The sequence below is a fragment of the Rana temporaria genome, chromosome 8 (assembly GCF_905171775.1).
Source record: "Rana temporaria chromosome 8, aRanTem1.1, whole genome shotgun sequence".
Lineage (NCBI taxonomy): Eukaryota > Metazoa > Chordata > Amphibia > Anura > Ranidae > Rana > Rana temporaria.
Genome location: NC_053496.1, coordinates 160,973,692 through 160,988,020, shown reverse-complemented (window position 1 = coordinate 160,988,020; position 14,329 = coordinate 160,973,692). Strand labels below are relative to the sequence as shown.

At 41.8% G+C, this 14,329-nt stretch overlaps 1 protein-coding gene across 1 annotated transcript in view; it reads left to right on the top strand.

Moving 5' to 3' along the window:
* LOC120909297 overlaps positions 1 to 14,329 on the top strand; it is a 33,285-nt gene that overhangs the window by 13,486 nt on the left and 5,470 nt on the right. The window contains exons 2-5 of the mRNA XM_040321044.1: positions 2,890 to 3,113; positions 6,941 to 7,045; positions 7,827 to 7,880; positions 11,891 to 12,145. Of these exons, the coding sequence (XP_040176978.1) occupies positions 2,898 to 3,113; positions 6,941 to 7,045; positions 7,827 to 7,880; positions 11,891 to 12,145 (630 nt within the window). The 5' untranslated portion in view covers positions 2,890 to 2,897. The remainder of the gene's footprint in view (positions 1 to 2,889; positions 3,114 to 6,940; positions 7,046 to 7,826; positions 7,881 to 11,890; positions 12,146 to 14,329) is intronic.

Genomic DNA, 14,329 nt, shown 5'->3' with positions numbered 1-14,329 from the left:
TAGGATAACGGTGCGCTCTGCTTCATGCTCTCCTGTTAGTTTATGGGTCTGTTCAAGATCCAAGATAGTTTTATATAACTCATCATATTTCTTCTTAGTTTAAAAATGTTCTTAAACATTGTCTGAATGCTACTTAGCTGGTTACAAAATGCCTGGAAAAATGCCTAGAAGATGCAAGGATTTGGAGCATTAAGTACCTAACATAAAGGTTTAAAAAGCACCTTATTGTAAGTTTATAGGTCGTAATAAAGATAATTTAAACTTTTCTTGTATGGTGTATTGCAGCCCTTGAGATAAATTGAAGGTTGTCATGTCGATTATAATAAGTACTTTCTGGCAACTACTGACAAGGGAATCCTGGGGCCAGGGAGGTCGTTCACAAACAGTACTAACCCTTCCAAATCCTCAACCCTGGCCTTAATCCTAAATTGGAAATATATTAACCTCCAATTGCAGATGCCTTAAGCATCTGAATCTTCTGTTTTGACATCTGAGGCCTCGTACACACGATAGGTTAACCAGAGGACAACGGTCTGATGGACCGTTTTCATCGTTCAAAACCGATCGTGTGTGGGCCCCATAGGTTATTTAACCATAGGTTAAAAAAAAAGCCAACTTGCTTTAAATTTAACCTATGGATTCCTAACCGATAGGTCAAAACCGATCGTTAGTTGGCACGACCATCGGTTAGAGAAATCCATGCATGCTCAGAATCAAGTCGACGCATGCTTGAAAGCATTGAACTTAGTTTCTTTCAACACGTCGTTGTGTTTTACGTCACCGCGTTCTGACACGATCGGTTATTTAACCTATGGTGTGTAGGCGTGACGGACCATCAGTCAGCTTCATCGCTTAACCTATGACAACGGTCCTTCAGACCGTTCTCATTGGATGGACTGATTGTGATCAAGTCCTATTGGATGAAACGTTGGGAGGAGGCGTGTTTGACGTCACCGCTTGTGAGGAGCAGTTCCGTACCGGTCGGAACTCTGTTTGTCTGCTGTTATTTATCTACTAACCTGTAAGTGAGATATTTTATTTATTAAATTTACAAAACGATATCACACCATTGTGGCCTTTTTTCTCTGATGGTTGGATCATTGCCCTGAGTGCTTCTCTGAGGATCGCTAGACGTGAAGTTTCCCTTCAGCAGCTGCATAGTCATCTTCCACGATTTCTTTGCTCTTTATTCACATGAATCTGGTAAGAAACAGTGTGTTCTGAGGTGGAGGTTTATGTCACACTGTCCGTTTGCCAGTCACTTGGGGTTGTTATTTACCTATATACCATACAATATCACACTATTGGAGCTTTATCTTTCTTTGTTCACTATTGCTGGATCATCGGGTGTCTGTGTCTGGCTGTGGATCCGTTTTCCTGTCTAGCCCAGGTGTATGGCTATCCGCTCGTTTTGATCCTTTGGATCATTAACTCTGGTAAGGGTCTGCAACACCAGGCATCCTGGACTATTTTGGTTTTTCTACATTTCTTTGCTGGAACACGTTCTCAAAAGCTGTCTCTACACTGAACTGTTTACCATATCACCTTTTTTACATTTTTATGCACATCTGAAGAAATCCTTTAGATTGTTTATTGGACTTCCTCTTTTGTTATTATTTTTTCACTGGTGATCTGCATAAGACACAATTTTTCAGCGCAACTCCATCTTTTACCTATATTACTATTTGTTTGTATAAACATTTTGAGTTTGCAGCTTTCACTTATTATATTAGATAAGCGCACTTTTTTCTTTTACCGATGATAAGTAAACGAGCAGGAATGAGTGGAGTGATTTTTGTGAAATGTATTTTGTGCCAAAATTTTACTGAACCCTAAATTATATTAACTAAACCGCTTAGATGAAGTTTGCTTTAAAAAAAAGAAAAAAACATTTTTTTTCTGATGGCGGTGATGTTGGTGGGGGGGGGTGTTTATTTTATTTAGTTTAGTGATCTTTATATTTACGTTTTTTCAATCGTTATGCATGTGATTGTTTGTTTGTGTACTCTAGCTTACTTATTTTTAGTTCACTTTTTTCCACTGACTTTTTAAAAATTACCTTGAAGAAGGCAAATAATAAGGTTAATTAGAGGGTGTTTTTGACTGAAGAACATGTCCAGGGCAGTTAAAAGAGCCTCTAATGTCTCGTACACACGATCGGAATTTCTGATGGAAAAAGTCCGGCTGAATTTTTCCATCTGAAATTCCGACCGTGTGTGTGCCCATGGGAGTTTTTCCATCGGATATTCAGAGGAATTCCATGAGGCCTCGTACACACGGCCGAGGAACTCGACGTGCCAAACACATCGAGTTCCTCGGCCAGTTCAGCACTGAAGCCGCCGAGGAGCTCGGCGGGACGAGAGCTCCCATAGAACAACGAGGAAATAGAGAACATGTTCTCTATTTCCTCGTCGAGCTCCTCGTCGGCTTCCTCGGCCGAAAGTGTACACACGACCAGTTTCCTCGGCAGAATTCAGCCAGAAACTCGGTCGGAAGCTGAATTCTGCCGAGGAAACTGGTCGTGTGTACGGGGCCTCAGAGTTTACATAGAGAACATGTTCCCTTTTTCTCCTATGAAATTCCAATGTGAGCCTGATCGTGTGTACAGGGCATAATCCTCAGAGGCCATTCAAAGCACATTGCACTCTAAACCAACCACCTTCATGTTGTCTCTCCTATTGCCCACAACATGTTTTGCCAAACTCTTAAGATTCTTCCTGAAATTTCCCAAAAATTTGAACTCCCAACCTTGCTGATCTCTATAGACGAGGTTAAAAATTGTAAATTCACTGGCTGGTGACAAAGTGAAAAATGTAAACGCTATATATCAGTGGTATGTTTGAACTCTTAGCTTGCAAGCTCACTTTACTCACAACATTTATTTCTAAGTTTCTAGGATGTCCCTCAGTGCAGTAACAACAGAGGATGGGAAGGTTTCTTGCAAAACTGAAGAGGGATCAGTGATCAATATTAACATAGCACAACAATCCTCCTGGGACTATCTGAATGATGGTGTCAATATCTTGAGGAAGATTTGGAATGAGGCACCACCTACAACACTAATGTCGCCAACATCCAATGAGAAGGCTGCTGCACTACCTGTAATACTTGGGGTAAGACAACCAATGGAAGTAAATACCGGAAAAATCACAAATAATGAGCATCCCTACCCTAGGAACTTTCTGAATGATGTCCAGCAATGCCAGTGTTTTGTTTGTGTTACTGGCTCATAACCAACTGAGCTTAATTTTCTGATTTAAATACACAGTATGGTTGGCCAACTACTGCTCACCAGTCCTGTGTACACAGCGGCATTCAGTCCATGTGCTTGGCAAAAGGGGCTTCCCTGGTGGTATATTCAGCATGTGCCTTGCTGCACAGCAGGCTCCCCACCAGCTGAGTTGCAGTCCAAGGCACAAGGGTAGCATCCTTCTGCTCCCAGGTAAAGATGTCCCGCTGTCTGCTCATACTGCACACAGGTAGGTTATGGTGTGCACTGCCCTGGTCTCCCTGCAGAAAATTTGTATTATTTTTTTATATTAGGCTGGGGAAACTATTGTTGTGCTACCCCCAAAGGAGCTGCTGGAAATTGCCTAGGTTCTTTTCCTTGTAGATTGCCCCGACCACAGGCACTCTTTACCTGAATAACCAGTCTGGGGGTGTTCTTTTTGTTGTTGTTTTATTTTTGGAGTAACTAGAATAGGGTTGAGGGAACTGAGTGGGATACTCCAAAAAAGAAAACGATGTACAAGTTGAGATCAATAAACTCCTTTCTGAAAAACAAAAGCAAAAGTCCTTACAAAAGCAAACTAGTAGAAGCAGTTAAAAGCAAGCCTCTTTCTTTAGTTCTATGTGAAGGGACTCTGCTCGTGTTGCTCTAGATAAACTGAGCTCTTCTGTAGCCAAAGCAGTTAAAGCACAAAAGCGTTTTCCTTTAGAGCAATAGGAGCTGAACCCTTTCACAAGGAATTTGATAGACTAAGCTCTCAGGACACCAGTCGATGTGCCCTTTGGTCAAACACACATCTTACTTGCTAGCAAAAGAGGGGTGGCAGCAGCCTTAAAGTCTCTAAGATGTCTCAGCAGTCTGTACTCACAAATGTCCAGGAAAAGTTGGTTGCAACCTTCCAACATCCATGCAAGACCTTTTTTCCTATGATACCAGACTAGATCTTCAGAAGAAAGCACCTTAGTCTTCTCTGTAGTTTCAACATTCAGGCTCTCAGGTCACGCACCTTGAGGCCTCACGAACATCAAGCACATGAGAGTACTGCCCTGAAGGGAAGCAAGCCCTTCAGGCTGGACCTTTCCTTTGCAGACAAAGACCAAGCAGCTCTGTGTCTCAGAGTATTTATACAGACCACCAAGCAGCCTTCAGGGCCATCCTTCCTGGGATTGGCCAGGACTGTATACATTTTCATGCTGCTATTTGCATTCATTCACACTTATGTTCCAGAGAGTTCTCCAGTTCTCTGGAAAGCAGAGGAAACAATCAAAACCAGAAGCAGCTGAAACACTAAGCAGACCTAATGAAACACATACAGCTGCACTGATAACAGTGAGCACAACTGAATGTACCTAACACCAGAATTACAGCCACACTGATTTCAGTAAGACAAGCTAAATTTACCCAACAACAAAAATACAACTCGACTGAACAGCTCTAAATGTAACTGATCCTAGCACTTTTCTAGGATGGTGCTACATTATTTTTTCTCCTTCTCTTTTATGTCCCTCTGTTGGGAATCATTGGGCCAAATCCTCAGCCAGCGGGCGTAACGTAATTTTTACCATTTAAGTTACACTGGCGGAAAATTTCTACCTAAGTGCCCGAGCCACAAAGCACTTACCTAGAAATTTTCAGCCGTGTAACTTAAATGTCTCCGGCGCAAGGTGGTCCTCTTCTGCAGGGGGCGATGACAATTTAAATGAGGCGCGCTCCCGGGCCGGCCGTACTGCGCATGCTCGTGACGTCATTTTCCTGACGTGCAGCGCGCAAAATTATGTTACGTCGGGCTTTGTGGATTGCGACGGGACAATAAAGTTGCGTCGGGTAAAAAAAACGTTACGCGCCAAAAAATAAAATTCAAAATTTAAAAAAAATCGCGGCGATCGAAAAAAAGGTCTGTTTTTACAAGGTGTAAACAGTTTACACTTTGTAAAAGCATCCCTAATTTTACGTATGCAAACGTAAACTTACGCAGAAAAAACAAAGCTGAAAAGCTTTGTGGATCTCCGTAAGTCCTCATTTGCATACCCAAAGCGGCATTTCAATGCGAAATGCCCCCAGCGGCGGATGCGGTACTGCATCCTAAGATCTGACAGTGTAAGTCTCTTACAGATGAAAACTGCTTCTGAGGATCAGTTCCAAAGATAGGCACAGGGATACGCAGGCTGAACAGCAGTTCCGCCTGCGTATCCCTTTTGAGGATTTGGCCCATAGTTTTCTGCCTACTTCCAATAATAGGCGAGTCTATCCAGTGAACTAAACTTCCCACAATCCATCACAATCTTGCATTCAAGCTCGCGTCATAACTTGCTTCTGAGCATGCGCGGGTTTAAAAACATTGTTTTAAACGTCGTTTTAGCCTACATACGGTAATTTTTTTGACACAAAAAACAACGTTTTGAAAAACGACATAAAAAATCGAATGCAGCACCCACATTGACATAAATGCAGACTCACCATTGCCATCAGTGCAGCCTGATTCATGTGCATCTACAGCCTTGGAGGAGACAGGGAGGGGGCGGGACGAGCACCAACAGACATACAGGAGAAACTCCTGTTTTCTCAGTGGCCTCTTTAATAGAATGTCCCGCCTTCTATTATGGACAGAAGAGTCGTCCAATGGCAGCGCAGGAGACAAGACTTCCTTTTACACAGGACGTTGTGTAGACAGGAATTGCTCCTCTCCGGTATGTACAGCAATCGTCCCGCCCTCTCCCCTCCAAGGCAGCCAGCATATATATCTTTTGTGGCCCCCCAATGCTCAGGGATTTGTTGGGGGCCACAAAAGATATACATGTCAAAATTACCAGTCGGGCCGTCCGAAACCGGAACGCAGGCTGCGATTGGCCCGCGGGCCGGACTTTAAACATGCCTGGTCTATATAATTGAGTAATCCTGCCCCCTGGTTAGGGCTGCCAGTGAAGGAGGGGTGTGTGCAGGGTCCTGTGGTTCTGGACAGATGGTCCTGCAGAGGGGCACTCCAGAGTGGTCCCTTAAATGGTAAGCTGCAATAGAATGTGAAAGTGTTTGCTTTTGGGTTTAATATTGGTCTAAGCTATTCTTTTAGAGCTTTGATAATGCGAATTGTGATAATATGATAAATAATAGTTATAATAATTTGCACAAGACTTCTTTCCCCATGTTTCTTGCATCACTCCACACACATCACTCAATTCTACATGGTGTAAAGGGTCCTAGATGCCACTGTGCTGTAGTCTGTACATTGTGTCGAAAATATTAAAACATCTAAACATGAAACTACTAGATTTCTTTTAATTTGCAAAAAATATGTGCCATAAGATGCCAAAGAGACAGCCCAATCCAGCAGAAAAAAGAAACAGCCCAATCCAACAAAGAAATATCCACATATAGAAAAGAGACTTTCCCATATAGCAGAGACAAATCCAGCAAAGAGACAACCCAATCCAAAGAGACAGCCCAATCCAGCAAAGAGACAGCCCAATCCAGCAAAGAGACATCCCCATATAGCAAAGAGACAGCCCAATACAGCAAAGAGACAGCCAAATCCAGCAACGAGACATCGCTATTCAGCAAAGAGACAGCCCAATCCAGCAAAGAGACACCCCCATATATCAAAGTGTGACGGGGGAGTGTGACAGATGGGAGAAAAGGAGAAAATACTCCAGTTAGTGGCTATTATTACTGCTTTAAATGTCTTAAACCATATTATTGTCTTCTTTATTGCTGTAGGCCTCTCAGTTTCCCATGGGTATCATCAGTGTTGCATTGTATGCCATTGTCTTGGTTACAGATTTAGAAGTATTTCGTGGTGCTCCTCTCTGGATGGGAATACCGGTGAGTAAAACCCAAAGTGTCAGTCACTTTTACATAGAGAATCTGTCACTTTGTCCTGATCCTGAATGGTTAAAGTGACAGATTCTTTGACCATTTAGGATCCAGACAAAGTGACAGATATTTTGACCATCCAGGATTAGGCTCGAACATTGCCTGTTTGCCGAATAGCGAACAATTTGGGGTGTTCGCGGCAAATTCAAAAGCCGCGGAACACCCTTTAAAAGTTTATGGGAGAAATCATAAATGCTCATTTTAAATGTTAATCTGCAAGTTATTGTCATAAAAAGTGTTTGGGGACCCGGGTCCTGCCCCAGGGGACATGTATCAATGAAAAAACAAATTCTGAGACAAAATCTTTTAGTGTGCACATGTCTAATTTGCATACCTTTCATGTTTTTTAATAAAAGGTTACATTTTACATAAGTGTCCTTTTTTTATGTAGGGAAGTGAACCCTCATCTAGTTCTAGTAAATTTTTTGTCACAGTTAAGTTTTATCAATACCACAGGCTTTTGTATATTTGAAATCACCTAAAAGTGTACAAAAAAAATATAGTCTGATAGATTGGGAGAATGATTTGGTTGGTATTTTGAGACTACATTAGTGATGTAGCTGGGGGCCGAGTTGTCAATTGCTCTGTAAGTTGTTGTTAGTATTTTGAATTCGCCTTCCACTTACCCAGTGAATAAGAGACAATGTTGCTTCAAAGGAGGAAAACCCTTGCCTGTAACTGTGAACTTTACATAAAAAGAAAAAAAAAAAAAACTTTTTTTTTTTTGTAGTTCATTCTCTCTGGACCGTCTGAAGTTGCGGCTTACATAAATCAGGGCATCTGGGTAAGTAGACCTCATATTCCCGTTAACTGTTCTGTGTTTGCAATTTACCAGTTCTATTGCCAGCAAACCTTAAAGTGTATCTCCAAAGGCTGTACTTTTTTTCCAGTTTTGTCTAGAGTAATGAACAGTTAGAACCATTGTTGCACCGATACCACTTTAAAAAAAAGTATCGGTACTTGTATCTTAACCACTTAAGCCCCGGACCAAAATGCAGCTAAAGGCCCAGGCCAGGTTTTGCGATTCGGCACTGCGTCGCTTTAACAGACAATTGCGCGGTCGTGCGACGTGGCTCCCAAACAAAATTGAAGTCCTTTTTTTACCACAAATAGAGCTTTCTTTTGGTAGTATTTGATCATCACTGCGGTTTTTATTTTTTGCGCTATAAACAAAAATAGAGCGACAGTTTTGAAAAAAAATCTATATTTTTTACTTTTTTCTATAATAAATATCCCCCAAAAATATATAAAAAAACATTTTTTTTCTCAGTTTAGGCTGATACGTATTCTTCTACCTATTTTTGGTAAAATAAATAGATTTAAATAAACGTTTATCGGTTGGTTTGCGCAAAATTTATAGCGTTTACAAAATAGGGGATAGTTTTATTTCATTTTTATACGTTTTTTTTTTTTTACTACTAATGGCGGTGATCAGCGATTTTTTTCGTGACTGTGACATTATGGCGGACACTTTGGACAATTTTGACACATTTTTGGGACCATTGTCATTTTCACAGCAAAAAATGCATTTAAATTGCATTGTTTATTGTGAAAATGACAGTTGCAGTTTGGGAGTTAACCACCAGGGGCGCTGTTGGGGTTATGTGTTCCCTGAAGTGTGTTTACAACTGTAGGGGGGTGTGGCTGTAGGTCTGACGTCATCGATTGTGTCTCCCTATAAAAGGCATGACACATTCGATGCAGCTGCCACAGTGAAGCACGGGGAAGCCGTGTTTACATACGGCTCTCCCCGTTCTTCAGCTCCGGGGAGCGATCGCGAGGGGGTGGCTAGAAACTAATAGCTGCCCCCTCATCCCGGATCGCTCCCAGACGATTTCCGACTTCCGCATGTATCGGGGGGGGGGGGGGGTCCCGATCGGACCCCCGACCCACGTCTAGGCAGGGACATACGGGTACGCCCATCTGCCTCTATGTGCCATTCCGTGGACGTATATGTACATGCGGCGGTCGTTAAGTGGTAAATGTCATGTGACAGTTCTTTTTTTGTTTCGTTTTTTACAATTTTATTTTTATTTATTATTTTTTGCAAATATATATATATATATATATATATATATATATATATATATATATATATAAATATATATTTTACAATGCTTTTTTTTATTTTTTTTACAGTTTAACTTTGGGACATTTCTTACATTTTTTATTCAGCCCTGTTGGGGGGGGGGGCTTTGGTGAGATATCAGGCAGGGAAAGGGACTGAGGACACAGATTACCCAGCCTCAGCTGCACTGAAAATGAATGGACAGGAGGACACAGGTTAATGGACATTAACTTGTGTCACTGGACATTAACCTGTGTCACTGGTCAGTAATCACTGACTCTGTCCATTCAGAAAAGGAAAGAGACGGTAAATTACATATTTACTGGGTCCTTCCTCCACTCTCCATCCTGAAAGACCTGGGACTTGGAGGGACCGGAGAAGCACATGGAGATTCGGGGAGGATGCAGGGGGACCTGGAGGATGACACAGAGGGGGACCCAGGAGGATGACACAGAGGGGGACCCAGGAGGATGACACAGAGGGAGACCCAGGAGGATGACACAGAGGGAGACCCAGGAGGATGACACAGAGGGAGACCCAGGAGGATGACACTTAGGAGACCCAGGAGGATGACACTTAGGAGACCCAGGAGGATGACACTTAGGAGACCCAGGAGGATGACACAGAGGGGGACCCAGGAGGATGACACAGAGGGTGACCCAGGAGGATGACACAGAGGGTGACCCAGGAGGATGACACTTAGGAGACCCAGGAGGATGACACAGAGGGGGACCCAGAAGGATGACACAGAGGGAGACCCAGAAGGATGACACAGAGGGAGACCCAGGAGGATGACACTTAGGAGACCCAGGAGGATGACACTTAGGAGACCCAGGAGGATGACACTTAGGAGACCCAGGAGGATGACACTTAGGAGACCCAGGAGGATGACACAGAGGGGGACCCAGGAGGATGACACAGAGGGTGACCCAGGAGGATGACACTTAGGAGACCCAGGAGGATGACACAGAGGGGGACCCAGGAGGATGACACAGAGGGTGACCCAGGAGGATGACACTTAGGAGACCCAGGAGGATGACACAGAGGGAGACCCAGAAGGATGACACAGAGGGAGACCCAGGAGGATGACACTTAGGAGACCCAGGAGGATGACACAGAGGGGGGCCCAGGAGGATGACACAGAGGGGGGCCCAGGAGGATGACACAGAGGGGGACCCTGGAGGATGACACAGAGGGAACTGGGAGGACGAAACGGATCTGGACCCAGAGCAGGACAAGGAGAGCCGGGGAGAATACAGGGGGACCTGGAGGATGACACAGAGGGGGACCCGGAATATAAAATGGATCAGGACCCAGAACAGGATACAGGGAGCACAGAGATGGACAGCCAGGGGTGATTGGTGCGGTAGTGGGGGCAGTTATAAGCACTGATCTCCCTGACAGTCGCAGGAGGGAGAGGAAGAGATGCGGCTGTCAGAAAAGCTATACAGGGAAATTGGTGCTTGTTACTGCCCCCAACACCACGCTGATCATCCCTGAGGCTGCCAAAGTATTGGGTCAAGCATCAGAGCATTTGCAGATTTCTCCTCACTTCCTGTCCCAGTGACACAGTAGAAAGTGAGAAAAAAAATCTATCCAAAATGGGGGGGGGGATCCCAGATATGGTTAGAACAGTGGTTCCCATTGGGACATTTTCCTTCACTTTCTGTTCCAGGACAGCAGTAACATTTTGCATTTTGCATCACTTTTGATCCCAGTGACATTGGTTACCAGCAGGTGTGTAACTAGGTTTGTGAAAGAAATAAATTATTGAGGGAGAATCCTGGATGTGATCTAATTGCACTAACAGTAGGAGGGGCTTAAAGGGTAAAAATTGCAGAATCAAAAACTTCATACTGTTCGATTTTATCTTTTAATGAAGATTTTAATAAACTCACAATTCTAAGTGCCCAACCTGGCACCCCAGAATCATCTGCCAAAGCTTAGTAGTTGATAGCCACCACGCCAACCAGCATGGAGCTGGAGTGCGTTCCGTTCCACAAGGCGGAAGTGGCGTGAGAACCGCAAGTCACCTGACCCTACGCATTTCATCACATCCAGGATGTCATCAGGAGCCGAGGCTACTGCTTTGCTCTCCACCATATTTATACCATGCCAATAAGCATACTTGGATAAACCCCACTCTATGGTGTCCTGCAAGTACCTTTTGGTAAAAACAACCCATATAATACAACATAAGGCAGAACAGGAAATGCTGTATACAATTACTCAATATAATGCACTTTAAAACATAACAAAGTAATGATTAAAAAAATCACACAGTGCCCATCTATGTTGTTCTGTAGGTTAGCTTGCCTGACCTAGACCACCATTTTTTTTAAAGGGAGGAGTCTTAGAACCATATTTAACCATCAGTGGTGCCCTGGGTAACAGAAAATAGAGTATGATACTTTATATAAATGCTAACAATGGATGAATTTGTCTTCTTTGCTTCCTTTTGGTCTTTTAATTATTCTACAGAAAACACTTTATTATATCCGTTTGATAATTGCAAAAAGCTAAATATTTTTTTATCCTGCCAGAAATCTAGCAAACTCTTAATTTCCTTTACAATCTGCCTGTGCTACAATGAATTTGTAATTCTTGGGTTTAGATTTTTTTTTTTTTACTTTTCTTCATCACAGTAGGGTCGGTACGGTGTATGTCTTCAGGCTATTGTATGTTATTTGCCTTACATTATTTTAATTGTATTATTTTTTCCTTAGGTGTTTGTCTCTGTTATCAGCCAATTGCTGATTTTTTCTGTCTCAGTCGTTGGCCTTGTATTTACTGGGGACGCGCAGCATAATAGGTTCATGTACTATTTAAAAGATGACATACCGGTATGTGAAGGAGTCCTAAAAAATGCTAAGACTGGCAGCTATCAATCGTATGATTTATCGAACAGCTACAACCAGCATATCAGCTATTACCAAAGCGACCCTCTGAAGGAATGCCAACACGTTGTCAATATAGCTAAGGTGACAACATTTTATGAATGGCTTTCATCTTTACATTCTTTTTACAGTCAAACTCCATCAAACATTTTATCTTTTCACTTTTGGGTATCATGGGAAAGAGTATGTGTGTATATATATATATATATATATATATATATATATATATATATATATATATATATATATATATATATATATATATATATATATATATATATATATATATATATTCTATCTGGGCACTGACAAAAATATCACAAATTAAAGTGGATGTAAACCAGAAATGTTTTATTTATTTTTTTGATGTCACAATGTACAGTATAAGATTTCATATCATCTGTGCCCAGTCTTGCCACACAGAGTTAATCCAGCTCTGAGCAATCCTCTTTTATTGTTCAGTGAAATAAAACGGACTTACAGAGAAAAATCTTAGTCCGTTCCGCCCCCTTGCTGTGAGTGACAGGTTATTTACATATCTCATGCACTAGCCTGGAGACAGGCATTATTTTTTAATTCCCACCCCCACTCCTTTTCTGAAGTCATGTGGTTACTTTTCTGGATTTTGAATGGATGTTAGTGATCATAGCAGAATTCAGTGGAAGGGGAGTGTAGAGGTGGGCAGGGAGTCTACTGACATTACGACTCCACCCACAGAGCTCCAGACAACAGATCCACCCACAGAATCTGCAGTTTTTCAGTTCTTATAACAGACAGATGGGGAGACATTTGACAGGTAAGGATGCATACAGGAGGCATTTATAGCCCTATAGATCAGCACTATGGCAGTAGTTTAGAAAGGATGAGAGTGGGTTTACATCCACTTTAATATAACCATGAATTGGTGGAAGCTAGCGGTTGGGGACCCCAATCTATAGCATCATAGTCCTTGAATACTTCCAACAACAACTGCTGACTTCACATTCATTATTATCATCTAGGGAGTTTCATTTCTGCCATTACAATCTTTTAGCTGTCTATCAGAACTACTCTATCACGCAGCAGCAAAAGTATAACTTATGCAATCAGTCATTCTGTGGATCATTTGACCATAAAATAAACTCTGTGATAAACGATTTCATAGTCCTCCAAAATTAGCACAGCCTCTGGTGTGAAGCTGTAATATATGAAAACCACAGGTGATTATGCACTTATTTCCCTGTTAGTCTCCTCTCAGCAAAAAAATTGTGACAACTTGGTAAAAAAGTATGCAAAAGGGGGGGGGGGGGAACTAATGCGCAAACCAACCTAACCAGGGCACAATAAATAGAAAAAATGAATAAAAATGGTAATATACTAACTGAGCAGCAGCCACGACTAATAGTGCTCACGCACTGGTAACAGATATAAAATGGGGGGGTGTAATGGCGCTTGCAAGCAATAAAGATAAAATAACAACAACTAAACCAATAGTGTAGTAATAAGTGGATAAAATGAAATATAAGTGCATCCGTCCCCTGCTGGGGTAAAATAGTGTTCCACTCTAGGTCTTGACCAACAATACCACCCAGTATCAATCACATGATGTGGAGGGTAGGAAGAGTGAAATAATTAATAAAGTCCAGTGAACAACCGTGCCAGTGACAGCACAATGTAGATAAGGTGAGAAATAAAATCACCTTAACGGTTTCCAAATAATAAAATAATAATGTTCAAACAATAAAATATGCAATCAACAAATCCTTAAAGTGCTTCATCCAAACAAAGTGCAATGTGCAAAATAATTAATGAAAATAGCTGTAAAAGTTGAATAAACAATAAAACATGCACCAGTGATTGAAAAAACAATGAAAAATAAACTAAGAGTGCAAGTGTCCTATACGATCCATCAACGGGATCGATCACAATAAAGTGTCAATATTAAAAAAATATAAAATATAGAAATAAATTAGAGTCTATAAAAATACAAATAAATAAACCAAGTGTCCAGTGCACAATCGTGCAAAAGTGAAATAAAGTCCAAAATCAAATGCAATCATAAACCCTTAAGGTGCATATGTGCTCCACTCATAAATGAAAAATCCACAAATAGTCTCTTTAGTGCAGGATGATGAAATGTGCTCACATGCTTGTAAACACGGACTTCCACAGTGTGAAGATGTTCATACAAGCCTCTTACCTCAATGAGGCTTTTAAAAAGTCTATAACACAGTGCTGCTCGAAAACCGGATTGATCCACTCCAAGAAGGCTCACACAGTCATAACGAT